The 27,990-nt window shown below is 39.7% G+C and overlaps 2 protein-coding genes across 10 annotated transcripts; one reads left to right on the forward strand and one right to left on the reverse strand.

Annotated features, from left to right (window-relative positions):
- Positions 1 to 365: 365 nt before the first annotated feature.
- LOC148339758 (translocating chain-associated membrane protein 1-like 1) lies at positions 366 to 8,759 on the reverse strand. Of its 2 annotated transcripts, none has more exons than XM_088290511.1 (11): positions 8,308 to 8,759; positions 7,645 to 7,705; positions 7,437 to 7,555; positions 6,992 to 7,108; positions 6,853 to 6,911; positions 6,662 to 6,746; positions 6,020 to 6,090; positions 5,160 to 5,264; positions 4,905 to 5,048; positions 3,768 to 3,928; positions 366 to 3,511 (listed from the first exon to the last, which is right to left on the reverse strand). In XM_088290511.1, the coding sequence occupies exons 1-11, from the start codon at positions 8,425 to 8,427 to the stop codon at positions 3,441 to 3,443; spliced, it is 1,113 nt and encodes a 370-aa protein (XP_088146637.1). In that variant the 5' UTR covers positions 8,428 to 8,759; the 3' UTR covers positions 366 to 3,440. The 2 variants fall into 2 exon arrangements, with proteins under 2 accessions (XP_088146637.1, XP_088146636.1); XM_088290510.1 differs by having other exon boundaries at positions 366 to 3,514; positions 8,308 to 8,754.
- An 841-nt stretch (positions 8,760 to 9,600) lies between these two features.
- Positions 9,601 to 27,977, forward strand: LOC148339759 (MYND-type zinc finger-containing chromatin reader ZMYND8-like). 8 transcript variants are annotated; one of them, XM_088290502.1, is made up of 24 exons: positions 9,605 to 9,982; positions 10,148 to 10,207; positions 11,742 to 11,834; positions 12,353 to 12,563; positions 12,659 to 12,894; positions 17,121 to 17,191; positions 18,552 to 18,712; positions 19,574 to 19,795; positions 21,118 to 21,231; positions 21,333 to 21,425; positions 21,760 to 21,847; positions 21,925 to 21,980; positions 22,085 to 22,162; positions 22,241 to 22,356; positions 22,462 to 22,937; positions 23,035 to 23,163; positions 23,242 to 23,400; positions 24,395 to 24,898; positions 24,970 to 25,380; positions 25,486 to 25,613; positions 25,770 to 25,850; positions 25,924 to 26,002; positions 26,504 to 26,743; positions 26,899 to 27,977. In XM_088290502.1, exons 5-24 carry the CDS (start codon positions 12,881 to 12,883, stop codon positions 27,099 to 27,101), a joined length of 3,423 nt encoding a protein of 1,140 aa, XP_088146628.1. In that variant the 5' UTR covers positions 9,605 to 9,982; positions 10,148 to 10,207; positions 11,742 to 11,834; positions 12,353 to 12,563; positions 12,659 to 12,880; the 3' UTR covers positions 27,102 to 27,977. The 8 variants fall into 8 exon arrangements, with proteins under 8 accessions (XP_088146631.1, XP_088146635.1, XP_088146628.1 ...); XM_088290505.1 differs by lacking the exon at positions 11,742 to 11,834 and having other exon boundaries at positions 9,601 to 9,982; positions 23,050 to 23,163; XM_088290509.1 differs by lacking the exon at positions 11,742 to 11,834 and having other exon boundaries at positions 9,604 to 9,982; positions 19,652 to 19,795.
- Positions 27,978 to 27,990: the final 13 nt, after the last annotated feature.

Below are 27,990 nucleotides of genomic sequence, written 5' to 3' on the forward strand. Positions count from 1 at the left end.
GGTTGACTTCCTCTTTAAAGAACAAATGTACAATTGAAACTGAATCAAAACTCTTAATTAATCTGTCTTTAATCAAGAACCTTTGATTCTTACAGTCAATCTCAATCATAATCACACGTGCGCACATGCACGTGCACTAATGGCCACCCCTCAGTGAAATGTTTCTTCACCATGACCCCCACATTGAAAAATCCTGGCAACATCACTGCACCTTCTATTTTAGAAGTTCCTCAATGCGAAAAATGCATTGTTCTGATTAGTTTAACTGATTCAAATGGGGTCAAAAGGCTCGTGTAATGAACACAAATCTTTATCTAAACACCAAATTAAAAAAGGCGACAAAAAGTGATTAAAACACACAAGAATTTGCATAAATATATATACCGTATTTATATATACCATCAGGCCATTTCAGAGACAACATATTCCCAAAAAGAAAACACACCATCATCGCATAACAGGCGACAGCATAAAAATAACTCCACACAGAAATGAAATAATGCAATTCAATTAAAACGGGCCTTTTTAGAAGAAAGGGCATTTACGACAGTCCGTTGCCGTTAACAGGTTAAAAAGACAAATCACTTTTATTCAAACATCTCCAATTGATAATTCCGACAAACAATACCAAATGTGTGTATTATGTGATGTAATTTTTTTTAATGCAATAGATGAGCAACTACACAGTACATGTTTTTGTATGGAGTGCAGTGGAGTTCATAATAAAAAGCCAAATTGCAGATGAGCCAGCCTCTGAATCAGGGGTGGTCAAATTATGGTCCATGGGCCACATACAGCTTGCTTTGCTCTTTAAATTCAACAACTACTAATTACATTTTTCCCATCTTAATAATGACAACGTAATAACATAAGTAATATAGCAATAAATGTACTAATATTTATGAATAAAGGGTTAGGTTCAGCAACAGGTGGATTTTTTTTTTTAAACGCCATTGCTGTAAATTACAATGCATGGTTAAATCCGTATAGCGCAAGGTCTTTAAGTTCAAACTTAAAAAACAAAAAATAAAATATCTCAAAAACCTGAAGTGCTAGAAAAAAAAGGAATGACATTTTTAAAAAACAGCATCAAAAATACATTTAGGGGCACAAAAAGCCATTAGAATTTGCTCTTGATCGTTAGTGTTAAATCAATTATAATTAAATGATACAGCAAATGAGATTAAACTATTTTACATGATCATTTATAAGATTTTCAACTTTATTTTTCTCACCTCACCAATGACCTGGCCCATCTGTACATTTTATAACTCAAATGAGGCCCAAAATGTTGTCCACCACTGCTCTAAATATTTGGTGATGTAATTTATTGGGTCAAAATAAGAATCAAATAAGGTCATTAAATTAAAAACAAAAACAAAAACACAAACAACAATATATAACCACAGTAACAGTTCAGCAAGCTTCATTCCTGGATTCAAAACCATTTCAATGCAAAACATATTCACACCGTTTAGATAACAATAGACACTAAGAGACGCCCCCAATATAAAAATAGCTTTAAAATCTGACACGTATTGGTTATTACAGTGTAGGGTTCCTTTTATATCTTCAACAGCCCTCCACTCCTACTTCCACTTTGTGACACAGTCAAAAACAAACTAACCTGGCTGCCCAATACCCAAGAAGTTGAACTGGAAACTGGATTTGCATTTTTCTAACCCATTATTACGCTGAGACTACAAATAAATTCTGAATGCGTTCACTTCAAAAAGCCAAATGGTCCACGAGAGGAAAGTTAAGGTCCAACAAGACCATTTGAAAATTTCCTAGTGAAGCACCTAAACACAATCACAGGTACTCCAAAATAGGGAAGATCGGCCGCAGATTTGTGCAAGCGCAGAAAAATTTTGCAACTGGACCTTTAGCAATTTCTTTACATCCACAAATGTGTAACGGGCATATTTTTACAGTTTGCAGGGGCCCAGAGGAGTCAGAATTTGATTGACAGATAGTTAACGATTCATGCGCGGCACACAGGCTGTCATTTTTTTTTCTTTAACAGACAATTAACAAACACATTTGTCATCTTAATTCAGGCCAGGGTAATTCACACAGATATACAACAGATAGAACAAATAGACACTTCTCATTTCATATGCAGGGAATCCCTTGACCCCCCGGAATGTGAAAGAAATCAAACGAAAAGGCAAACAGAACAAACACAAGTGATACGACCCACTGACATTATAAGGACACTTGAAGAAGGATTGTATTGTTTGTATTAACTGAGCACGGTTGCTATGTACTGCTGTATTTGCTGGTTATAATAACCATCAATAATCTGTGGTAAAAATAAATAACCCTCTTGCAGCAGTTGTAAAAAGGCCACTGAATGCTTCTGTGTGTGAGATAGATAAAGAGAGAGGGAGCAAAGAGTAGTAAACTCAACAGCAGGTAGGAGTTAGCCATAGTCGGTTCAAACCACCATGCATTGACGGTACCATACAAAGACTCAGAGTTGCAGCCTTCTTGCTCAAATGTCTGCTCATGCTGATGGTTGGATTTAACTGTATGCATACAGCGAAGCCTCAAAGGTAACAGAACAGCTTCCAGACGTGGCTCGCCCCTATGAGTAGGGTAAAGCTGAAAGGTTGTGTAAAACTTCAAAACAGAATACAGTACAATGATTTGCAAGTCCAATTCAACCTAGACGCACACATACACATCATCTTGTGTTGGAAGTGTATTTGACTGATTATGATGTAGGTTGGGAAACATTTGCAAATCATGTGAATTCTGTTTTGATTTACATTGAACTAAAACGTCCCAACTTCACTGGAATTGGAGTTTGTAAATACAACAACAAAAAAGTGCCTCAATCCAGTGTTGGATTTCAAAGGCGCTGATCACCCATAATGGAAATAAATGATCATTAGGTCACAATTTTAACAGCACCTAAATAACATGACTACTATACACAGAGTGATTAATAGGGATGTTTTTTTTTCTGACTGGTGTGCAAGAAAGGCTTTTGGGACATGACCCCAGTAGCCTGTTTGGTCAGTTTAACTAAATAAAGCTCAAACAAAAACAAACAAACAACCCTGTACGGTTTGTGTAAATGAACACTTCACATTAAGTTGCAGTTTAAAGAACTGAAATGTCAACTCATTCTACGCCATAACTCAACGCGGGATCATGGTTGTACACAAAAGGACACTTTTTTTTTGAAGAGTGATAAATCTATTCGTTTTAAAGCATCAGACCCGACCCGACTCTGTCCTGCCAACCTCCAACCGGCAGAGAACCAAGTTAATAACTTGCAGTGAGCATCTCACAATGTAAATCTGAATACCAAAGCGACGGCTACGTGAGGTTTCTAAGTGTGATTTTGTTTAGATAGCGGTAGACACATTAAGTGATGTATAGAACATACAGTATGTCACCGTGCCAGCTTTTTCTCCACTGAGCCATCTTTATGAGTTCTTAACTCTTCTCGCCCGTGGTGATGCTTTATCGTCAGGCTTCATAATTCCATTGGCAGCGCCTGCTGATGAAACAAGTGAACAAAAACAACAGGTTTTAGTGCATTTTTGTATATTTTTAATTGACTGTTTGCTATTAAATGATTTATTTTCACTCCATGTGCAACTCTTTGTATGCATCAATGATAGTTTTAAAGGGTTATACAAATAAAGCTGAGTATGGAAAAAAAAAAAGACAGGCAACATCTTCAACAACAAGTATGGTCACTGTGTCAGTATGGTGCTGCCGACTAACTGCTGAGGCTCGGAACCGCTCACCCCTGGTAAGCTCCCTTTTGTAAGGTTTGCTTTTTGGGCTGGCAGTCTTCTTCTTTGATGCCTGGTTCTGGTTGTGTTCCCTCCACTTCTTCAGCTGGAAATTGATGAACTTCCACATCATCCAAGCCTGAGTCAGGCAGATCGCTGCCAAACACGCCATCCTAAAGGGGCAAAACAGACACGCTTGAACCTACAACACTAAGCTTGTGTGTACAGTGATTTATATGTTCATATTAAAACGGAGTAAAATTGTCAAGTGAAAATATATAGTTTAGATGACCACAAAGACATCTATCTGGATATCTCACACTATTAGATATATTGCCCCATTGCAGCCTACGCGCACTAAAGATGGGCATAACTGTAAATTAGTAAAAAAATATATCATTGAGAATTCTGACAATTGTGTGGAATTGTTGATTACTTGCTTTGTTGTGCTAGCTGCTGCACAGAGAGACGGCCAAAAACACAGCCGCATTGTTAGTTTTGTTTAATTTAATTCCGGAGTTTTGCATCCAGAAACAAAAACTATTTTGCTGAGCCAGCCATTCAGATTTTGAAAAATGGACTCTTACTGAAGCTCAAAGCTAATAAACAGGGGTCCAACAAACCACCACTTAAAATTGCACTGACATAATCAGATTCCTTTTCAAAAGGCTTGTAAGTTCAAGGCAATCACATAACAGTTTACAAGGAAGAGACATCATTTCTAGAGCAATAACCAAAACAAATGCTAGGCACCATGCTCATGTAAATTTTATATTAACTAGGCCCCTCCTCGCTCAGCTACCGCCGTTACGCTATGCTAACGGATGAGCCCAAATTTATAGAGAAATGCCAAAATACTGTACGTTCACTTTTTCGTTTTTGTTCAGTTACACGTGTGATGTGTTTAATTTTGGTGCACAATTAGAATTTTCTGCCACTTGCGTGCACCTCTGGCTATAGGCATTTAATGCTAAAATTAAAAGTAGTGCACCCTAAAACAAAGCATTTTAGTTGACCAGAGAATCATACTGAAATGAACAAGTCAGGAAAAAAAAAAAGAGGATATTTATGAAAAATATAAAAATAATGAATATTGTTTTGCACACAAAATAATCTGTGCTGATTCGTCTGACGAACAGTTTGACTTGCCTTATGGTGAGCACATTAAAATTGCCTTCCGCAAGAGAAAAGCCTTGGTTTTCTGTCCGGGGCAACCCAAAGCCAAACGTCAGAACTGACAGAGTGAGAGTGAGGAGGCGAGCGATGACAAAAAGCAAAGCCCAGAGAGTGAAACTGTAACAAGATAAGAAAAACAAAATGGCATTACAATACACAATGTGGTTGAGCTCACAGGAGAATATGTCACCATTTTTATGACAAACTTATTGGTTGTATGAATGATACCCTTTCTGCTTGTTCTCATCACTGAAGTAGAAGAGGCGTGAGGCATGAAACAGGAGCTCCACCAAGTAGTGAGGGACCAGCAACACCACGCCGAGTCGGTGGAGGCTGAGCAAATGAGAGCAAGCAAAGAACAATAGTGAAACTTTTATTGACTCAATCTACAACTGCTGGAATTAAAAATGCAAGTATTATCATATTCATGGGGGCTAAGATACACTTTGTTCTGTTAAGATTGTCCGTCAAGTGTTCTGAAATTCTTGATCCTTAGGGTATTTCGATTTGTGTATTTTGATTTTGAAACATGTCTGTTTTCATTTCATCTGAGTGAAAAATGGCACATCGGTAATATTCCTTCTTTAAAGGGGAAGTCAACCCCAAAAAAAAGTTCTTTACAAGAATATATTGTATGCAGGCCCACGAGTCAAAACATGGCATTCTGATTAAAATTGCATTAGTGAAAAATGAGTTAAGCAGTAGAATCCACTCGTTTTTAACAATCTTGGCGGCGGCCATTTTGTCACTTCTCTTGACTGAAAATGACATCACAATTGCTAAGGGCACAGCTAACGAACAATCATTGCTCAGCTTCAGAAAACGTTTGAGCCGTGATTGGTCATTACCCGAGCAACTGTGATGTCATTTTCTTTTGACAAACGTGACAAAAGGGCTGCTTCCTGAGATGGCAGAAGGATTTTCCTGCTTAACTCATATTCCACGAACACGAGTGAAGGAACATTTTATTGCAAATATTTTTTGGGGTGTTGACTTCCCCTTTAAGGTTTATAGCTGTGTGAGAGCAAACATTGTAGCACAGTCGTTCTAAGTTGCGGAGATCATACAGTAAATGCACCTCTACTCACTTTAAGATGCAGGCACCAGTTATGTGAACAACATAAAGGCAAATGTAGTAGAGTTGGCGGGGGATGTCCTCCTGGAAACAGACGACAAACAAGGCATGACATCACAGTCTAAATTTGCAGGGAGAAAACCGAACCGCAAATTTTGTGAACCAATCCACATCTTTTACTTTTTAAGTTCAAAGAAACCACAGTTTGAAAGAAAGATCTATACGTTAGTTAGGGCCTTTCTGTGTTGAACTGGAATGTCGTAAAATTTCGGTGCTTGTGTTGGTTCTCCATTTTCCTCTCACAATCAAGAACAAAATGCAAGTCAGGTTAATGGAAACTCCAATGTTCCACTTGAATTGACAACATGTATGTGAAATGAAGTTTGATTTATTTTCATCAAATATGAGTACTTAACAGAGCACCAATTAAAAAGCTCAGTCAGTTCAGTAAATTAGCAAATTAAGGGTGGAAGCATTTATTCACCAACTGTTTTTTTAGCCAATTGGCCAAACTGTTATCCCAAAAAATTCAACTGCACGTGACACAAGGAACAGGTTTAATGGTTAAAACGTGCATAAGGCCTTCAAATCCTGACGAAAGCACAAGGACTTCTAACGTACGCTAACATACATACTTTTTACAAATGAGCCTTACCTTGCGCACTTTTTGAAAGTACAGCTCAGGAAGTGCATGGAGCCAATAGGCAATTTGGCAAATGTAGAAAAACTTGACCTGAAAACTGAGCAGAGGAGATACTGTATTGTACATGTTTTATTATTTCTTGCTAAGCAATATATTTCTATTTTTAAATACAAAGTGCAACATGAAAGGAGCTATTTACGTACACCATGTGAGTGTGTGGATAACCCTCCCATAGGAAAGTGGGATTCTTTGCAAAGTCCTCCTATCAAAAAAATAAAAGATGGAAAGAAAAAGAGACAATGTAAAGGAAGAGCGTGACCAAATAAAGAGATGTGTTCTTACCGCTGTCAAGATGCTGCAGCCCCAAATGAAGGAGAAGAGGTAAAATGCTGCCAATTGCCCTGATTCATTGAACTTGCTGTGTTTGGTCTTTGACAGATGCAGCTTTCTGTTCATTTTCTGAAACCAAACAAGATGAATGATGCAACATATGCAATCTTAAAAATCTTTGATTCTCAGTTTTGCTATTCAAATACGGATATGCACTGTATCACTTTTTGTTAAACTTGCATACCTTCTAAATTTCGGTTGTACACATTTACAACTTGTGAAACAGTCTTATTGATAAATGAGGCCCCGGGAGTATTGGAGCAATTATGGTTTCAAGGTCTAAGCAGTGATAATGGCATACCTAATTAACTACAAAAGTCCAGCATATAAAATAGCCAATATATTAAGGAAGAGTGTTACAAGAGGCAAGGTATGATTGTACAGTTTGTATACTCACATCAAGAATATACTCTTGTATCAGGGCATGAAGGATGACAACAATTAGAAGATAAAAAAACACTGTGGCCACATCTTTAGGACCATAATGGTAAAGGTTTACTGGATCATTCTTTTCATCTGGAAGAAAGAAAAAACAAGAGACGCACATAAGTAAAAACCTGAACTTTGAGAGAAGACGATCACCAGACATCAAGCCTTCTCCTCACCAAGAACTTTTGTGACGTTGTACTGGACTGTAATAAACATGATGGCAAACTTTGCTGTGACCTGGAATGAAAAGAAAAATGTTGATCGACTTGCTTTGTAGAATGTGACAAAATGTTTAAAATAACAAGGGCACAATTTGCAACATGAAACCTGTCCGTACACTAAGTGGAAACAATTTTTCTAGTCTAATGATCGGTTAGACACAAATACAAGAGAAAGCGAGGAGCAAGTATCATTCACATGGAACTACATGCTTTTAAGGGATCTGATGTTAAACACCCATCCATTCTGTACTACTCATATTATTCAGTGTCACATGGAGCTGGAGCGTATCCTAGCTCTTACATAAGTAACAAGAAAAGAGCATTATTATCTTGCGTTTTCCATCATCTTTGTTATCATTTGCTGATTCAACTGCAGCTGTTTAAAATACTGTACAATACATAAACTGTACATTCACTATGCTGTGAGTAAAATGCCATAAGAATGCAACACTGTACCGCGTGTCAATGCATTTATCGGACATATGTTTAATAAGTCTAAATATCACTTTCCACGCGATGTAGGCCCCTCTCAGAATCCATGTGCTGTCATGCCAGCTAACGGAACCGCGTATAAGCTAGGCGGCTAATAAACACGTTTGCATCCATACAATACAGTACCTCAAACATCAGGCCCAGCAGGATGATCATAGCCAGACACGACACCATGTCGGCGTGGTTCTGGATCACAAACTCGTGGCTGAGCACCGGAGGGCTCTTGTTCTTTTTGCGGAAACCCATGATTCACAAGCGGTACTCTCGGAGGCTGCTCCGGGATGGCGCGACCCGCACCGTCGCTAGCCTGCGAGCGCAACCGATGGATGTTTACACCCTTATAGGGTCGATCTCTCCCCCGCAGTCAGTACAAGCAGGGGTCCACTCCTCATGTGTTCCGAAACATCGTAGAGAACCAAACATTAACCAATGTTTAGTTTACAACCATTTAAAAAAAAGAAAAAGAAAAGATGAGGAGCCCTTCCTGTACAGCCCATTCACGTACCGCCCAGTTATTGACGTAAAGAACCCACTCCAGTCCAAACAACGCGTATTGCTTGAATAGACGGAAGCGGCGGGTTCGTAGTTAGATTTCATTATTTATTTTTGTTTCAGTCCCGGTGTGCAAATATCAGGACTGTTTGTTTCGCCTTATAAATCGAACATACCAGGTGATTTTTTTTCTGTCATGACACACAACCAAGCTGAATCAAAAACTATCAAACTGACCAATAACATCTTTATACAAAACATCTCGCTTTTGTTCGCATTTATAGTAAATGCGTAAATAATTGGGATGACTTGGTTAATATTTTATAGTGTCTTGTTTTTTCCCCAGCAAAAAGAAACAAATTCATGAAGAATCAGGGACGGCGAAAAGGCGGCCATAAGGAGAAGGATTCTCGGGGCCCATGATCGACAGATGGCCAGAAAGGCCCCTAATAAACTTAGAATCCTGACAAAATAATATGACACTCAGTAATAAACGTACCATTATCCATATATTTCATTTTAAATAAATTGGTGGCAGCGGTAAGTGCGTTTGTTTAAGAAACTTTCTCAACGCCTCCACCTCTCTATTTACGTTAAATGGTTCAGTCCACCCGCTCTAGCTTGCATCGTCTGATGGCTTTTCACGTTATCATACAGTGATTGGAAATGAAGTTGCAAGAGGAAGCTCCACTCAACAATGTTGTATCCTTGCTATTCTTCGGTATATTGTTACACTAAATCCTAACTTTTGTTGTTTACTTATTTGAAGTAAGACTCCCAGCCATGGTTTGGCTTTAAATCTTATCAGTGGTCTACTTGGGACCTTATGCAGTCGATACAATATCCTGCGAAGTCCTGCTATTTGTTTATATGTGAGCCTACTTAACATCTGCTGCTGATTTAATTTTTCATTTTATTTTATTTTATTATATTTTATTCTACACTACCAAGTAACTGTCACAGGGCAATGAGATTTGTGGCAGCGCCCCTGTGAACAAATAACATTTTGAGAGAAATTAACCATTGATGCGAGTTATGGAAGTGGTCCCACCAGCTGGGGGCGCTGTGGTTACGTTAAAGCTTGAAGTCTACCACCACCAAGAAAGCCAAAGCCTCCCAGTTACTTGTTATTTTTTGGGTTGTGCACGTTTTCATCATCGTTGCTTGTCATGTTCTGAATATCTCCGGTGTGTTTTGTTTTGCCAACGAAGTCATGTTATTGTAAGAAGCATAGTCTCATCTATCCATAACTATATGATCGAATGCTTGATATGAGGTAGACAACGGAGGGGCGGATGGCTGCACACCGGTAACTATTTTTTCAGACATCCCTAACATTCTATTTGTGACTTTAAATTCTTGTGCGGTATTCTTGTTATTCATGACCATGCATTTGGAATGTTGTAAAGCAGCGCCGAGTAATGTCTCTTGAATTTAACTCGTCTTACATTGTCCTCCGTGTTCTGGTTGCTAGGTGTCAGCGTGCGACCTACCAGGAAATGCGGCTCCAACTCAAGTGCTGCTTTAACTCAGTGTAAGCCGATTATTCATACTTCGTATTGTGCTAATGGGGATGTGGTGTCGCCAGTTAAAGTCGGTATTTCGTGAAACGTTTAATTGCAGGGTTGTGGGTCCGAGCACCACGTTATACACGCCCCCTTTCTTGCTACTTAGTTCTTATTTTTCTCAATTTGACCGTCATTCATTTCGGTCATACCTTTTTGCTATCGAGTCAAATCACGTGCATTCTATATTTGTTGAACAGTATGTATCTAGATATTTGTATGCAATGAACTGATTATTCTTATTAATACTTAATAATTTAGGTACATCAAATAGCAGTTCAAATATCGACTTAAAAAATGCATCATATTGATAACAAATATTAATCAAAATCTTCCACCATAGAGTCGAAACACATTAGAGCAGTATACCCCACACTATATAAATAAATGTCCTCCAAACAGGGTCATTCTACATGCTATTGTTGCAAATTTTGCATTTGCTTTTTAAAATGTCAAAAGCATTAATAAATCAATTAATCACTGATTAAAAAAAAAATAATAAAACTGCACATTCTTTCTCTGTCCAAATTGTATTTATATAACAGATAACACTCACAAACACGGGAGCAAAGGCGCTGGTAGAAATGTCAAGATGATCCGAGGGTGTAATCTTTTTGACAGGCAGGGTCAGGGATGAGATTTTGCAGATGTAGGAAATGGGAGTGACAATATACAGGTGTTTTATTAAATCTTTGTTACAACTACAACTGACATGTCCATTCTGTGTTCAAGATTTGTAAGAAAAAATATTTTAAAAAGTATGGTTTATAGATGATGATGATGATGATTTTTAGATTTAATTTTGTCAGCATAAACCTCATGTTTACTAATTAAATTTGGCTGCAGAAGTGACTGTAGTATCCTAGATGAGAGTCTTCAGATTAACAGCCTGCTGTGCTCTCCTTTTTCCCGTCCTTGCATACCATGTAAAAAAAAAACAAAAAAATCAGATCCCCAGATGGGACCATAAATCTAGTTAAATAAATTAATTCATGCTTGTGGACTATTTACAGTCTATGAACATAAGTATTCACTAGTATTTTTGTCCATGTTTAACATCCGTTGCCATGCCCCAAGGAATGAAACGGGTGGGGTGCAAGACAAGGAGTGTGATTTGAATTATAAACATTTTATTCATTAGCAAATGAGAAGAATGTGACTTAGTTCTTGGTTTCGGTGCTTGTTAACAATTTTGAACAGAGCTTATATTACCTACAAGCTAAAACAAGATAAATGTACAGAATAAATTGAGCAAAATGTTACACAGAATGTTGACAGCATTGTTGACTCCAAGCTGGGATGCTTATTGAGTCTTTGGAGAGGAAGTTGCCCTAGTATTTTTGATAAGTGAATTTGCGAAATTGTACGTCAAGCTATTGTGTGTTAGGCAATACTAAAGTCACAGGAAAAAAGAACTTAGACGACGAGCAGTCAGTCATTGGGTCCACCATTTTTTACTTCCATGTTGAAACAACAGACTGTACATCATGTTTATGTCCACAGAATCTTTTAGGATGACCCCCATTGCCCCAAGTTATTTAAACCAACAGTGCCATCTTGAAGAGTCAAAAAAAAAAAAAAAAACTGGTTCATGAAGTAAGTTTGAAGCTTCATTTTCTCCTCACTAATTGTAATGTAAAATGGCCGCCAGTGTCATCGTTTCTCCTGACTGCAACTAAGCTGCTTTGTTAGTCCATTCAAATTTCCAGTCAGTGGCTGTTTGCTATCAATCCCAGACGCTCAGTTCAGCACCCGCACATTTGCACATTTTTCCCTATTTTCTTTACGATCTTATTTCATTTTTTTGGTGGGGGGGGGGGATAATCGATTTTCTACCCACATATCGTGTGTAACTCATATTCAATGTTAATCAGCATTTCTTGCAGAATATTTGGGTTTGAAAAAATAAATGCATTTCAAAGGACGTCAAATATATGCAAGCCGACTGTATGTTAATTTCGTCATTAGGCGACAATAGTATTAGATTAGTAAAAATCAGGTCATGAACATTTCTTTAGTGCTATTTGTTTAAAAAAAAAACTTGGCATGATGTTTATAATATACTTTTTGTGCACTGTGTTATAGTATTATTCTGACTGTATTTTTTGTCATAGGTGAAGAGCGCCAGCCTGTCATCGCACTGAAAATGGCCAGAGGGGAGGGAGGAGTTTAAACAAAGGCCCCTCCATATAAAAAATCAGGCTTGTTCAGAGTAGCCACGGTGACTCGCCTCTACCTCTACATGCTCCCATTTCTTCCTCCTTAGGCAAAAGAAAAGGCAACTTCTTCTACGATCTCCTCTTGGAAACTGCTTACGTGTGGTTTGTATGTCAAAAATGTTCATACTAGTCATGTTACATTGTTTTTTTTTGGGCCTAGCAATCTGCTTATTTTTCTTTCTCTGTCTCTGACACTCACAGTGCTGCCCCTGCCTGCTCTGAACAAAGATAATTACTCAGGAAACGTTTCGGCCAATCAGATGCTGCGTTTCATCTCGCCTGCGTGGAGGGCAACCAGTCAGGATCTGGCTACCAACACTGGGGCCTGATCGCCTTGCCTGAAGAGCGGAGCCTTCCCCGACTGAGGGCTGAGAGTGTCCTCCATGTTTTTTAAGTGTTGACATAACAGTGTGTCAGGCAGCCATGCATCCACAGAGGTAAGCTCTGTCTTTATATTCTAGCTCAATTCTCTCGTTACAGCATGGCTTCCTTCTCGTTGTTGTGGTGACTGTTGGTTTCATGACGAATGTGCACACATTGAAATCAGTTTAGTGTGCAGGAGGAGGAGGAGGAGGAGCTGGGGCGGATTGGAGGCCTCGCCAGGCCTCTGTGCTTCACTATGTTAAGGCTGAGGGTGGGGGGTTGGGTAACGACTCTCACCCTTGCTCTCTATCTGTGTCTCAGGGTCACATGGGTGCCCCTGACATGCAAGGCTGCCTTACAGGAAGAAAAGTGGACCATGGCAAATCCTTTTCCTTTTTTTTTTGATTAAACAAAGAAGTATTAGATTTTAAAATGGCACCCACATCTCCTTCCCTTGTATTCTAACCTGGCAGAGAAAGAATGGGGGATGGGCTTTGGAGGACGGGTAGCAGGGGAGGGGTTGTTGTATACCCTTTGTAAGTAGATTGGCTCTGTGTTGTTTTCCTCTGCGTCATGCCAGGCCAGGGAATAGACACGCTGGGGAGTACGAGTTGCTTTCAGCGGATGAAAAGTACAGATCTTTTTTTTTTTTTTTTTTTAAATGATAGAATATTACATAATTGAAAATATTATCTACCACCTGAATTGTCATGTAAAGTACATATTTTGGCAACAAAAGAAAACTAATTGGATTGCGTCCCACTCTCCTTTTTTTGTGAAATGTTCCCCTACAAATCATATTTTATGTTGGAGAGGTATTCTCTTCCAATTATTCCTCTCCAATCTTCAAAAACAAGATGAAGACGCTGGTTTCCTTGATTTGCAGCCACAGGCCTTGAGTTTACATTCCAAGGCACCGCTGACTACACTGCACTATTGTGAAACTGCTTCTTCCTCTCTCTTATCCTCACACAGTGGCCATTTTGTGCTCAGGGATCTCTTCTCGGCTCAGGCTTTACTCCTCTCACGGTGCCCAGACAATCAAACATCTTTAAGGGGAATGTAGGTTTAGTTCTCCGGAAAATTTTGGGGAGTTGTGAATGTCACGACAGCATGATGTTGTTTTTATTTATTTTTTTACCTTTGACACTGATTAATCCATTAACATTGATAGGAGGTGTCATGTTTTTTTTTAACTGGAGAGAACGAAAGAGCAAAACAAAATACTGTTTTTGAACTCAGCTGTGAAAAGTGTACGGAGGATCAATTGTATTTCATTGGCTTCAAAAGTGAATGTGTCCTTGTAATTGCAGAGGCCCACTTATAAAAAGCTCCCACAAATCCCTAAAACAGCCATTGTCATCGTGTTGCACTGACCTAAATGTATGCATGTACGTAACGTCATGGTGTTGGCAACAAATCACTCGCACCTTTTTTTCCGGTTGCATAGCAAAGCCACCGAGGTTTGCATTTGATCCACGTATACTGTCGACTCCCAAAGGGCCTTTTTAAGTCCTCTCTGGCTTATACTGTCATAATCACGAAGGACAAGGTACATTGAAGGGAAATGAACTGTCTTGCGTGAGGGGGGGGGGAATCCCTGCATTGCAGCAAAAAAAAAAAAATGCTTTTGAAGAGGGGAGCCGGCACACTGATCCGTGTGGCATAACTCAGCCGACCAATAATGTTCCACCCTGTTGCCCCTGCAGCCAATTGCAAATGCAGCAGAGGTTAAAGATTGACAAGCAGAGGGAGCGCAGCAGCGAGAAGGCCCTTCTGGAAAATTCCACAGCCATCTTTGATTCAGCCTTATATAAAAATCCAGGTCAATTCTGTTCTTTTCTTCAGAACACTTGGAGCTTATTTGCTAATGGGGCCTTGTTTTGACGTTGCAATGCTAAAGAACTTGTGTTTTTTGATTTGGAAAAGCTATGATAGTTACAAATGTCTCTATTGTAAAATGATTATTTTCTGTTTGCATGTGTTAGCTACATACCAGGGTTCATTCGTCTGTACGTTGTCTGGCTTGACAAAGCAAGTGAGAATTGTTGTAGGAGGTTCCATAATGCAAACCTGATCATCTCCCATGGGGTTTGTGTCGCAGGGTGGTTGGGATGTTTTGACCTTAAAGCTAGAAATCTCATTTGCTTCCCGTGTGCACAGTTTCGGAGTGATCTGCTCTTTTGTAAAGCTATTTTTTCCGCTAATGTGCTTGTTCTATTCATAATAATTGTGTTTTGAGAATTATGAATCCGTCTTAGGGCCTGTCTGCTTTTTTTTTTGTAAATATGGAGTAATAGTTGCAAGACTGCAGATTTCAAAACCAATGAGAAAAAGACCAGATGGATTATTTGTTTAAAAGACAATCTGCCAAATATTTTTTGTCTGTGTATTTCTCTTTTAACTTCATGATTAATTGTGTTTTTTTTTTTTTTTTTTGTTGAATTGCAATCTCCATAGACCTTTCTGGTCCTTCTACATGGATGTGCCAGTGTCTGAGTCTGAGCCTCAGAGTGGGGGATGGGGGAGAGGGGGGAGGGGAGCAAGCTGTGGCCTCCATTTTCTGTGACGAGAGAACCCTGCTCGTCTCTCACAGGAGTGGAATATAAAGGCACTGAGTCAGGGTTGTTTCCGTTTTATCCGTCAGGTACGACTTGCACAGAGGAATTCTGTCAGTGTGCTTTTCAACATGCATCTGTGTGGAATCTATGCCAGAATCAGCTGAGGATTTATTTACCTGCTCGTGTGATGGATCATTGCTGCTGATCTGAGAATGCGCTTTGGATCACCACACATTTTTCCATTCTAAATTCCTTGCTCTTTCAGGAATGTCTTTTCATGGCTGTGACGTGTACGTGTGTATGTGTGTAAGGGTCACAGGCCTTTTGTTGAGCAGCTCTGAATTGCCAAGCAAAGGCACTGTTCTCTCTTTTCAGGACGTCGGTGCATGTAGCAGAAGGACTCTGCTAAACGTTTTTTATCTTATTTTAACATGGGCCTCACTTAGTCCGGAAGAGGAAGGCCCTGGAGGCGTTGGGGTGTGTGCATGTGTGACTGTTGGTGGGATGAAACCAGATACCCGTATGCCACAGTATTAAAGGAACTCTGCTCGACCCATGTCTGACCCATAGGAGAAAATGCACGTTTATTTTCGAAAGTTTAAAAGCTGAATTTGAATTTGTGCTTGAATAAAAGCTTGTATTAAGAGCAGTCTTGACAATGGTAAGTTGCTTTGTTGGCTTGTCAACTGCGTTTGTTAATTCTCTGGACGAAGGAATAGTGTGAGTTTAATGCGTGGTGGGATCATATTTTCATGTCCATTATATTTTAGTTCTTCAATTCTGATGCGGTAAATGCTTTGATAAACATTATGTGAGAATAGATACTGCTGGTTGGACAAGGGAGCAAGTAGAACACGCCTTCCTTTCAGCTAGAAGAAGTAAAAACACAAAATCTTATCTGGGAAATGTGCTGGATATATAGGCTGTAAATTCATCGCACCAGAACTGCACTGAACAGTCTCACTGGGCAAGTGAGTGACCTGCTCGTTGATTTCCATTTCTGGGGTCGTGAATGACGACCATATTCATGTTGAAAAGCCGTCTGTCATTCTCCCAAAGGAAGTGGTGCAAACTAGTGTCCTTTTTGTCTCAAGACTTAAAAAGAAAAAAAAAAGGGGAATATGGAATGAGGCGTCTTCCATTAAAAATGTTTGAGGAAAAACCATGCCACAAATCTACACTGGCACACATTTGAAGTCAGCTTACTTGAGGTTTGTTACATGAAAATGGTACCAATGATTGTTCCATCAGGGGCTTGTCATATCAAGAGGACTATTTTTGTCCAGTAAGAAATCTTCCGTTAAACTAAATATTAAATCAGTTTGAACACTGTAAACTATGTCTTCTGAAGGACAGAGGTTTGGGGCAATGCTTTGCCAAAGCCATGCTTATCTTTCTGAATGTAGCACGAGTGCTTAGCAGACAGGGTGGTTGCCATAGCAACTGTTGCCAGTCTCTTTCCACACGAAGAAGAAATTGCATTTGGTTTGTTACCAATGACTGGGAAAGGATTTGAACTTGGGTAATATGCTCTCACTGTCACACCGATACTGAAATGCACTGAATGTGTAAGAGTGGAAACCTGCTGAGTCCCTGTTGACAGATCCTCTGGGATCCGGGTGCCCTAGGTGGTGGTGCACTTGTTTACTGTTAATGCCACCACGGTTTTTGAACACCCTTACTGACTTTGTGTTTGCATCTCTTTTTGTCTCTGGCTATGCTTGCTTGGTTCCTCTTAGTCTGGCTGATGAAGAGATAAAGACAGAGCCGGATGTGGTAGAAGGGATGGAGGCATCTGCACGGTCAAAAGGTAAGTGACAGGTCTAAGTGCTCATTGCTGTATTTAATATAGTGTTTATGTATGTATTCAGGATACATACTTGTATATGGCTTGTAAGCCACATTTGATCGCAGTGTATTCACTGGGCACGTAAAACCAGCCACATACGCAGCTGTCCAAAGTACAGGCGGAAAACTATACAAGCTTAAGGAGCAGACATCAAAACACAGAAGTAACCAAAAAAAGAAAAAATATACAAACATTAAATGTTGAAATTAGGTGGTCTGGACTTACTCTCCCCCCCACTGGTTAAAATGCAGATAACGTCCACTAAAATGTACATGGTCACCTCAAATATACTCTAGTCATTTTTAATTGATTGTTGAGAATTACTTGTTTATTCGTGTTGTTGGGCAGTGTGTGTATATGTCACTGATTGACGGATTTTGATGTTTTCGGGCCTGCGTTGACGGTGTACGAAGTGCGCAGGCTTGCATTGAAAGTGTACGAAGTGCGTCAGGCAAGTTTCAGAACTGGTGTCGTAAATGATGTTTAAAATCTGAACTCGTTTGAAGAAATCCCCCTTGAGTCAAGTCCAATGCACTTTTCCACTGTTCTCTGCCATCTTGATGTCGTCCATGTCTTTAAAAAAAATTCACGAGGAGCCAAGTAGGACAAGTGGGGAGGTTGGTCCGGCCTAGGGATGTTCTTACTGGCTAGGAACTGTCAGATGCTCAGGCTGTTGTGAACAGATGCATAGTGAAGTAGCCTGAAGATGTCAGACAAAACGCTAACCTCTTCTCGCGCACTGAACGAAGCAAATGCACTAGGATTGCTTTTTAGACATGCCCGCTCATCATCTGGACTAAATTAAAAGGGAGAAAAAAAATCATGCTGTTTGGGTACGAAATGTATCTTTCCTGACACGCTTCGTATATCTGATCTGCCCATTGCAGTCAAACTGGCAGAAATCCAATTCATATTTGTATCCTCTGTTGGAAAAAGCTTAATTCCGAGCAGTGGATATTTCAAGCGTTATTTTTTTTTTTCTATGCTGCCATGACCATATCGAAATTGTGCCACTTGAAGCTGAGAACCTTATATATTCTGAGTCCACATATCTTTTCTGCGGTTAAGCCGGAGTCTTCCAGTGTTATTAATTACATAAATGTAGCCACAAACCCAGAAATTGCCATATTTGTCATAATTCTAACTTTGATTTTTTTTTTTGTTACACAAACTGCACATGTGCACTAATTAAAATGCTTAATCCTTCTGTGTGTTTTGCAAAGTTACAAAGAAGAAAAGTTACATTTTATTGGTACCTCATTCCTGTTGTGTGTTACAAGCTATGGCATGTATGATGACCTGTTTGTGTGTCTGTATGTAGCCCCTGATCCACCGGGGTCAACAGAACGCTCCCTGGCACCACAAAAGAGGAGGGTGTCCAGTCCCACCCACTCGTCCAATGGACACTCTCCGTCTGACACCTCCTCCAGTCCTATCAAGAAAAAGAAAAAGCCCGGGGCCATGAACTCTAGCAAAGACCAGGTAATGTTTCAGAATCCGGTGTGTCCGGTGTGAAATTGTCACGTTTGACTGCACATGTGTCCTTGAACATTAGAGTTTGGTAAATCAATAAAAAAATAAAAAATGGTGCTTCAGCATCCAACTGAAAGATAAGAAACTGCATCCCACAAACTCAATTCTTATCACTTTTTTTTGTTTTGGTAGCACATCATAAACTGTATGTAATACGTGCCCAGCAGTTTTGAATGTGACCTGCTTCGCGAGCTTAAACCCGGACGCAGTGTACTTGCAGAACGTGCTGTGAAAAACAATTTGATCTTGTGATTAATGTGATTTGAAGAATGCATGGTCAATGCAAAGTGAATTTCTACTCACACAGTATATATAATTTGCACTTGGTGGTTTTAAAGTCTTTTTGACATGTGACATCAACTGTGGTTCAATCGCGACGTAGAAGCATGCTGGATCTCGTTTTGATCGAAGCATTGACACCAAGTGGATACTGCACACACACGTACTGTAAATAGGATAGGGGAGTTTAATTGACAATTGGTTAAAAGAGCATGATTATTTCAAAACAACTTATTTCAGCTGGCAGCAGGTAGATTCAATAAGTCAGAGCTATTTACCAGTGTTCAAAGATCAACATTCCCATTTAAACTGTCCAATCCCAAAACTTGTTCAACCAGTTGTGTTAGAGCCGCAGTTGAAACTGTCACATGATCAGATTTTGAGATTAGCTTTTTAACAGTTTATTTTCTGTCCTTGCTTACTTGGCCTACCCCACTGTATTGTTGCCTTATTTTTGTTGCACTGCACCTTTTTTTGTGTTCCTGCGTGTTTTTTGAAACTTGCCCCCTTTTTCTCTTGCCTGCATTTCAGTCAGAGCTAAGACATGGTCCCTTTTACTATATGAAGCAGCCAGCACTCACCACAGACCCTGTTGATGTTGTACCGCAGGACGGCAGGAATGACTTCTACTGCTGGCTGTGCCACCGCGAGGGCCAGGTGCTCTGCTGTGAGCTCTGCCCCAGGGTGTACCACGCCAAGTGCCTCAAACTACCAGCTGAGCCTGAGGGCGACTGGTTCTGTCCCGAGTGTGAGGTATCTCAGTGGATACGTGTGTGCGGGCGCGTGCGTGTGTGTTAGGGCTGGGGCGATCATGATGTTTTTGATTGATATTGAAATCATGATCAATAAGCACGATCATTCATTGATTTCAAAATTGAATTATTTCAATAAAAGAAGAATTTATTCATTCATCAAAACTCAATTTTGAGAGCCTCATAATAAATTGGTAACAAACTAAATAATATATTTAGATACTATTAATAAAATACGAAAAATAAAAATAAATGCTGCTGTTCCCGCTGTGCATGCCTTAACGTCTTAGTGGTGCTATGAATGCATGGACGCACATTAAGATGACAAAGAGTAGAAGGAAAAAGTTGCGATTGAGGTGTATTAATAATATAAAAAAGCCTGTTAATTGGATTTTATATCGACTGCCAGCATTGGAGCTAGTAATTTTTTTAAATCGCAAGCAAAGACACAACATGTGATAGCATTTACAAACACAGTTAACAACATTCAGGAGCAAAGCAGAGAAAACAAAAGTAAGTTGCTTAACCAAATTACTAAACAAACATACAATGACATCATTTAAACACAATAACAGAAAACTTTGAAAGTGAAGAAAAATAGCATTCTAAAAGTAGTAAATAAAATAAAAATTATTTTAAATTATTTGAAGAACCTCATCATTACAGGTATGTACTTTTTAGTTTCTTTGTTTTTAGTTGGACAGAAAAGTCCATCTGGGGTGTCATTTAACAGTTTTAAGAGCAACACACAGCACTGTTCTCCACATAAATTGTTTTCCTTCAATTGTAATGTTTTTATGATCGTGAGAAGCTTAGATTGAAATCACCAAATTTTGATTACTTGCCCCAGCACTAGTTTTTGTCTGCGCGTGTGCGTGTGTGCCTGTGAGAATGTGTATGTATGTGTGTGTGCACGTGTCCAGAAATGACAGGATCTGGCTGTTGGGTTTACTTTAGGGATGCAGCAATTTGGCTTTTTGACATTAACTAGAATTTAAAAAAAAGATCATATCATAAATACAAAATTGCTAATATCAATGAGTATTGGATTGTTGCATCTCTAATTTTGAAGCCAGTGGAAGAAATGATATTGGTGCTAGTCATGGGTGTCAGGCTTTCTGCTTACAAGAGGCTTTAGTAAATTGCTTTTTTGTGTTGCCCATAAACTTGCAACTCTCTTTACATTTTGGGAAATACGCGGCGCTTTTCAAGGATCATCTCATTTCGAACAGTTTGTACGGCAATCAAATAGTACAACATGTATTGTGAGGTCAATCGTTGCTTGTGAATTTGTCATTCATAAAATACTTCTTGTTGTTGCAGAAAATAACAGTGGCTGAATGCATTGAAACACAGAGCAAAGCAATGACCATGTTGAATATAGACCAACTCTCTTACTTACTCAAATTTGCACTCCAAAAGATTAAACAGCCTGGGGTAAGTCATCGGTCGTAATATTATTTTAATTTCAGGAAATATAACACATCCAAACTCTTTCTGATGCATCAATTTTTTCCTTATTTGTTCTTACTGAGCAGACTGAGCCCTTTCAGAAGCCCGTGTCCTTGGAACAGCATCCTGACTATGCTGAGTACATTTTTCACCCCATGGACTTGTCTACTTTAGAGAAGGTAGTATTTTTGGAGGATTTTCAGAGAAGTTCAATTTAATAATAATAATAAATAATAATATTGCCTTTATTAGTCCCACAATGGGGAAATTCGAGATTCGAACCCAGGCCTCCTGGGGAGACTGGGTCCTGAACGCGGCGCCTTAGACCACTCGGCCATCCTGGCAGCCATATAATAATATTCCCTTTATTAGTCCCACAATGGGGAAATTCGAGATTCGAACCAAGGCCTCCTGGGGAGACTGGGTCCTGAACACGGCGCCTTAGACCACTCGGCCATCCTGGCAGCCATTTGGATAGAATATTGAAACACTCTTCCCTTTATTTCCAAACAGAATATCAAGAAGAAAATGTACGGCTGCACTGAAGCCTTTCTGGCTGATATGAAGTGGATCTTACACAATTGCATCATTTATAATGGAGGTAGACAACTGACATGACAAACTCGTTTGCAAAGTAAGAATGCAAAATGACATTCTGTGCTTGTTCATTCATTCCAGGAAATCACAAATTAACAGCAACAGCAAAAGTCATTGTCAAGATATGTGAGCACGAAGTAAATATGCTTTATTTCAATTTGAATAATCTCTTGGATGTTTGTAATTCATGAACACGTCTCATTTTTATATTTCTCTGTGTTTTGCATTTTTTATTTTTTAGATGAATGAGATTGAAGTATGCCCAGAGTGCTACCTGTCTTCCTGCCAAAAACGGGACAATTGGTTCTGTGAGCCATGTGTACGTTATTGGCACGATTTTATAATTTCTGCGTGTTTAATCTTGATTTTGAATGTTATTTTTTTTTGGTACCAACAGAGTCAGCCTCATACACTGGTCTGGGCTAAGCTCAAAGGCTTTCCCTTCTGGCCAGCAAAAGCTCTTCGTGAAAAGGATGGGCAGGTAGATGCGCGGTTCTTCGGACAACATGACAGGTGAACTAAACTCCTGAAATTGGTTTATTGCTTTGCTTTTTACTTTCGTGTGGCCAAATATTATCCAGTTGCATGCTTATGAATTTTGCCTTACTTTCTACGCAGAGCTTGGGTCCCCATCAATAACTGCTACCTCATGTCCAAAGAGATCCCTTTCTCTGTAAAGAAGACAAAGAGCATTTTCAACAGTGCCATGCAAGAAATGGAAGTTTATGTAGAAAACATTCGGAAGAAATTTGGAGTTTTTAACTATGCGCCATTTCGAACTCCTTACACGCCCAACAACCAGCTTCAAATGTTGCTGGATCCTTCGAACCCTAGTGCTGGTACCGTAAAAACGGAGAAACCTGATAAACTGCGCTTTAATTTTGATTTAACTGCATCCCCAAAGATGGTTCTTAGTAAGAGTTCCGCACCCAGCGGTATGAATCGGAGGGTCTCCATGACGGACATGCCTCGGTCCCCCATGAGTACAAACTCCTCGGTTCACACGGGGTCCGATGGAGAGCAGGATGTTGAAAAGGCCAGTAGAAATTCTGCCTTTCACTACAGTACTGGAGAGGAATCCATGGACTGTACGGGTAAGTCCTCATCTGATTTCTTCGGTTCCACATTACATATTTTAATCAAACACAGAAAAAAAGTGGAATTGATTAAAAAAAATTTTTGTAATCGCAGCATCTCCTGCCTCAGGAAAGGTTGGTCCAGCAGGCAGCTTGACGGGCAGCCCAAAGCCACTCAATCCTAACTTGGTGCCGAAGCAGGAGAGGCCTGCATCCACAGGTGGCATCCTCAATCTCAACCTAGGTCAGCACCCCTAAAATAATCTCGTATTCAGAATGTCAAAAGTCAACCCCATTTGACATTTTTCTCTTTTCTGTTCAGATCGAGTGAAAGCTGAGATGGATCTGAGAGAGTTGAGCGAGAGTGTGCAGCAGCAGCAGCAGCAACAACAGCAACAATCGGGTTCAGCTGCCCTCCCCACGCCAAAGAGACCCATCAGGAGTCTCGACAAGACTATTGAGAGTTGCAAGGCCCAACTTGGTAATTACAAACACATGATTATGACATTTCAGATCTTTAAAAATGGCTTGTAATAAGGAGAAGAATATCTATGAGCGTATTTACACTGCAGTACATACAGTGATATTATTCTGTGCGTGTTCAAATGCACCTAAGGGCTATTTCAGGGGGAAGAAATAGGGTCCACGGAATTGCATATCCTCAGATTAGAATCGAGCCACCTTGAAATGTTACTACAGCATAATCGACAGATGGTAGACACCAGCCTCCCACGGCGTGTTAGCAATTTATTAAACCACCATAAACACACAAACATTAATTCTTTCATTATTGTTTGAAAACCTTCACTGTGCAAACCTTTCTGCATACAAAAATTATACGTTGTCAATTTGAAGTTAGAGCACAGAGATTTTTTTTTAAATGTTGACGGTGTTCATCATGAGCTTTAGCCTGTCAACCATTTCCTTCAGATTCAAATATATTTAGCATTAGATATTCAACAAATGTTTGCTCCCTTGTCAATTAATTACTTTTATGAGCCGTTTCGTCGTCTGTTTGTTTTTTGGGTTGTTCAGTTTTTTAAACCCAAATTTATGATATTACTGGCGTACAATATTTTCAGGTCAAGAATGGCGTGCAGTCACCTAGTTTGCGCGTCGTCTCACCGTACATAAAAGCGCTCACAGTTACTGCTGACTGAATGTTTTTCATGTAATTGTTTTTGTTTTATGTTCTCTCAAGTGTTTTCATACATTTTTTAAAATTGTAATTCTTTCTTTATTACTGCATTTGTGTAGGTTAATGGATGAGGCGTGTTGCACATAATCTTGGATAATGCCGCCACCTCGCTATTTGTCTATATCAATTGTTGCTCTTAAGCAAAAAAAAAAAAGTCTCCTACTCCTTCTTTGTGTTCTTATAAGTCAAAACTAACCGCTATGATTTTTTCTTCGATAATTATTGACTGTGCTTTTTTTTCTTTCTTTATTTTAACTCAACCGTTCCTCTTTTACAGGGATAGATGAAATCTCTGAAGACGTATATAAAGGTGTGGATCACAGTGACACAGAGGACTCTGATAAATCTGACTCCAGTGATAGCGAGTATGCCAGTGATGAGGAACACAAGCCAAAGAGCTCTGCACAGGATGAAAAGGTCAAAGCGGATCGAAAGAGGCCCAGAGCAAATGCAGAATCAGAGAATAAGGACTCAGTTGGAGGGACGGGGGAAAAATCCACCCCTGCCACCCAGATCAAAGAGAAGCAAAGTAGCAATGGACAAGAAGAGGCCCTTCAGGAAAAGCCAAGAACGAGTCAGTCTCAGCCCCCCACTGACAAGCCGAAGGTCCCAGAGGAGGGGAAAACACCTAACGCAACCTCAGCGGCAGAGCAAGACTCTGATTCTGAAAGAGAGCTGGTGATTGACCTCGGAGATGAACACGGAGCTCGTGACGCAAAGAGGTCGAGAAAAGACACGGGTACCAAAACCACCAAAGAGACAAATGCTGCCAAATTGGAGGGTAAGACGATAGTTGCTTGAGAGGAAATGATTATCACATTTCAATCCTACACAATATTTCCTTTTTTCCAGGTAAAGTAACCAATTCCACTACAGCAGTCACGCCAGCCGCTTCCACCCTAAAAGATGGCTTGCAGCCTTCTTCAACTGCTCTCAACACCGTCCCCCCTGCGGCATCTGGTCAGCCCGGTTCTGCCTCAACTACCAGCAGCACTTCAAGCACTCCCTCCACCTCGGTTGCATCAACTTCGCCAGCGGTGAAGAAACAGCGCCCCCTGTTGCCCAAAGAAACAGTCCAGGCTGTGCAGCGAGCAGTCGTTTGGAATCCCACCAAATTGCAAACTTCCTCTCAGAAGGGCCACGTTCAGAAGCAGCAACCGGCAGAGCAGTCGAATGCGCAGTCACAAGGACAGGTGCAGACACAAAGTCAGTCTCAGCAGAATTCTTCAAGCACTCGCTACCAGACCAGACAAGCGGCCAAAGGTTGTTTGTTTTTTTTACATACATTTAAAATGATCTCAATCTTGAATGCAGCATATTGTTTGTGAACACATTTAACATCTTTCTATGAATCTTCAACCCATCTAGTTCAATTGAAAGACTCTCCTCAGAGTGCTTCAGCATCAAGTAGCTCATCTTCCTACTTGTCAGGAGATTTGTCAATCCCTACTGCCTCTGCAGATGCGGCTGCCGATATAGCCAGATACACAAACAAAGTAAGTCCTTAATGCAGAGTAACTGCAGTTTTGTTTTTTTTGTTTTTCAAAAAGGCATTGTTGCCTATAATAGGCCTGTTGTTCAAGAATTATTTGTACACATTTACTGTTGAAACTGTTTAAAACCATTGACAAAATCTGACAAAACCTTTCCAGATTATGGACTCAATAAAAGGAACAATGACTGAAATCTACAACGACCTTTCGAAAAGCACTACGGGAAATACAATCGCAGAGGTGAATGTTTTATCGATTGCCCTTGAATGACACCTGACAATAGTTGCGCTTAACTTGTTTTGTTGTTCCATAGATTCGACGGTTAAGGATAGAGATTGAGAAACTTCAGTGGCTGCATCAGCAAGAGTTGTCCGAGATGAAGCACAATCTGGGTATGTTTCTTTTAACGTTCCATTGTACCACAAAACAAACGTTTCAGGACCCTCGTGAGGACAAGTGGCTTGGATGATGGATGACAAATTTCACAATGTACAAACTTTATAGGTTAAACTTAAAAACAACAAAATGAAATATCTGAAAAACCTGATTATCCATCCACTATTCAAGCCGCTTATCTTCATCAGCATTAAATAAATGTTTCGGGACACAAAGCCATCCCTTAACTCATTCACTTCCAGTCGAAAAAAAAGAAAAGATTTTTGACGTCTTTATCCGTCAATGGCAGTGAATGAGTTAAAATTTGCTGTTGCCCCGTGTCATTTTTATTTTGCAATATTTTTGTTGACTAAATCTCAACTTGCTGAAAGTATACAACAAGAGACATCATTAACAGAAATTTTGCCTCGATGTAAACCACCTTTCGATTCGGAAAGAATAAAGATCCTTTCTGAGAGTGAAAATAATTTTTTTGTTCTCATGCAACCATTACGTAGAACTGACAATGGCAGAGATGAGGCAGAGTCTGGAGCAAGAGAGGGAGAGGCTGGTAGCGGAGGTGAAAAAGCAAATGGAATTGGAAAAACAGCAGGCTGTGGATGAGACCAAAAAAAAACAGTGGTGCGCCAACTGCAGGAAGGAGGCCATCTTCTATTGTTGTTGGAACACCAGTTACTGCGACTACCCCTGCCAGCAAGCTCACTGGCCAGAACACATGAAGTCCTGCACGCAGTCAGGTAATAACCACATCACAACATCTCCTTTCCAGTAAGGTGATCAAAAGAGTCACCAAAAAAAGTTTGTCATCGTATTGTCAGGCTCAAAACCTAAAACATATTTATAGTGTGTGTATCATTCTATTGATATGTTGTTTTTTTTCTTGGTCTTCCAGCTTCAGCTTCACAACAAGACCCGGAGGTTGAGCCCAACCCGGACACTTTGGGCAAATCGTCAGGCAATTCTCCAGTCGCACAAACTCTGACTGCCCCAGCAGGGGCAGCCGTACCCTCCTCATCGTCATCGCTATCAGACAAAAGCAGCTCTCCTACATATATTGACAAGAGCAAGGACAGTGCTGGGGTTACTGTGACATAACTGTCACTCCCCTTTGTGGCATGTATTCCAAGGCTGCTGTGGACCTTGATGTGTCACACTTGGAGCTTCAATGCCTGCTCTGTGGCAGTTCACCTTTCGCTTTCCATTTCCAAATGTTTGGAGAATATTTTTGTTCGTTTATTTGTTCACATTCATCATGTGAAAATATTCGGTTATAACAAAACAAATGTGATTCTCTGATTCCATACTGTAGTTTTGTTATCACTATGTTACCACTTAATTTCTTGTCTGAACAAGATTGTAACTAACTGCAGTATCTTTGTTACACTAACATGGTTCATTGCTGCTCTCAAATGCTTAAAGGCTGTATTTTATTTTTTTGTTAATCATCACACCGTGTGAGATGTTGAAACAGCCTTGTGTAATTGATTCTCAATTATCATGGTGGCATCAGAGTTTTTCTGGGTTTAGCATCTTTGCATTTCCTTTTCACGTCAGTGGTATTTTTTTTATCCCACATTGTATAGGTCTACGTAAAAAAAAAGAAAAACTGTGATTTATGAAAAAGTTCTAAAACATTTAAGTGTAAAAAGTTTTTTGTAAGAAAATACATGAACAATATTTATTATGTTTTATAGTATGTTTTGATGCAATCACATTTTTATGTGTCTAAAATTTATTTGACCTAAATTACTCATGAATGTCAGTACTGGGTGAAGTCTGTTGAACTGTTTTCCAAAGTTAAAGTAAATTCCGGTCAGACTGTTTGAAATTGTGTATACTTGAATAGAAACTGAGTTTTGGCTGGTTATGATTACACGAGCATGTCTAATTTGAGTTGGTGTCTCGTTCTTGTTTACATTTGTAAATACAGTAAAATGACTCGTGATGAAAATAAACATGTTCTCGATTTCGCTGTTTGCTTGGT

This window comes from Idiotropiscis lumnitzeri, chromosome 3, assembly GCF_059441095.1.
Source record: "Idiotropiscis lumnitzeri isolate Australia: NSW breed Sydney's pygmy pipehorse chromosome 3, RoL_Ilum_1.0, whole genome shotgun sequence".
NCBI lineage: Eukaryota > Metazoa > Chordata > Actinopteri > Syngnathiformes > Syngnathidae > Idiotropiscis > Idiotropiscis lumnitzeri.

What these genes read in the sequence shown, in the direction of transcription:
- LOC148339758 (XM_088290510.1), bottom strand. Translation starts at nt 8,427, where the DNA reads ATGGGTTTCCGCAAAAAGAACAAGAGCCCTCCGGTGCTCAGCCACGAG. An exon ending in TACAAGAGTATATTCTTGAT is followed by an intron (nt 7,109 to 7,436) that starts GTGAGTATACAA and finishes GTTTGGTTTCAG; the next exon opens with AAAATGAACAGAAAGCTGCA. An exon ending in GATGAGAACAAGCAGAAAGG is followed by an intron (nt 5,049 to 5,159) that starts GTATCATTCATA and finishes ATCTTGTTACAG; the next exon opens with TTTCACTCTCTGGGCTTTGC.
- LOC148339759 (XM_088290502.1), top strand. An exon ending in GACCAGACAAGCGGCCAAAG is followed by an intron (nt 25,381 to 25,485) that starts GTTGTTTGTTTT and finishes CAACCCATCTAG; the next exon opens with TTCAATTGAAAGACTCTCCT. An exon ending in CGGGAAATACAATCGCAGAG is followed by an intron (nt 25,851 to 25,923) that starts GTGAATGTTTTA and finishes GTTGTTCCATAG; the next exon opens with ATTCGACGGTTAAGGATAGA.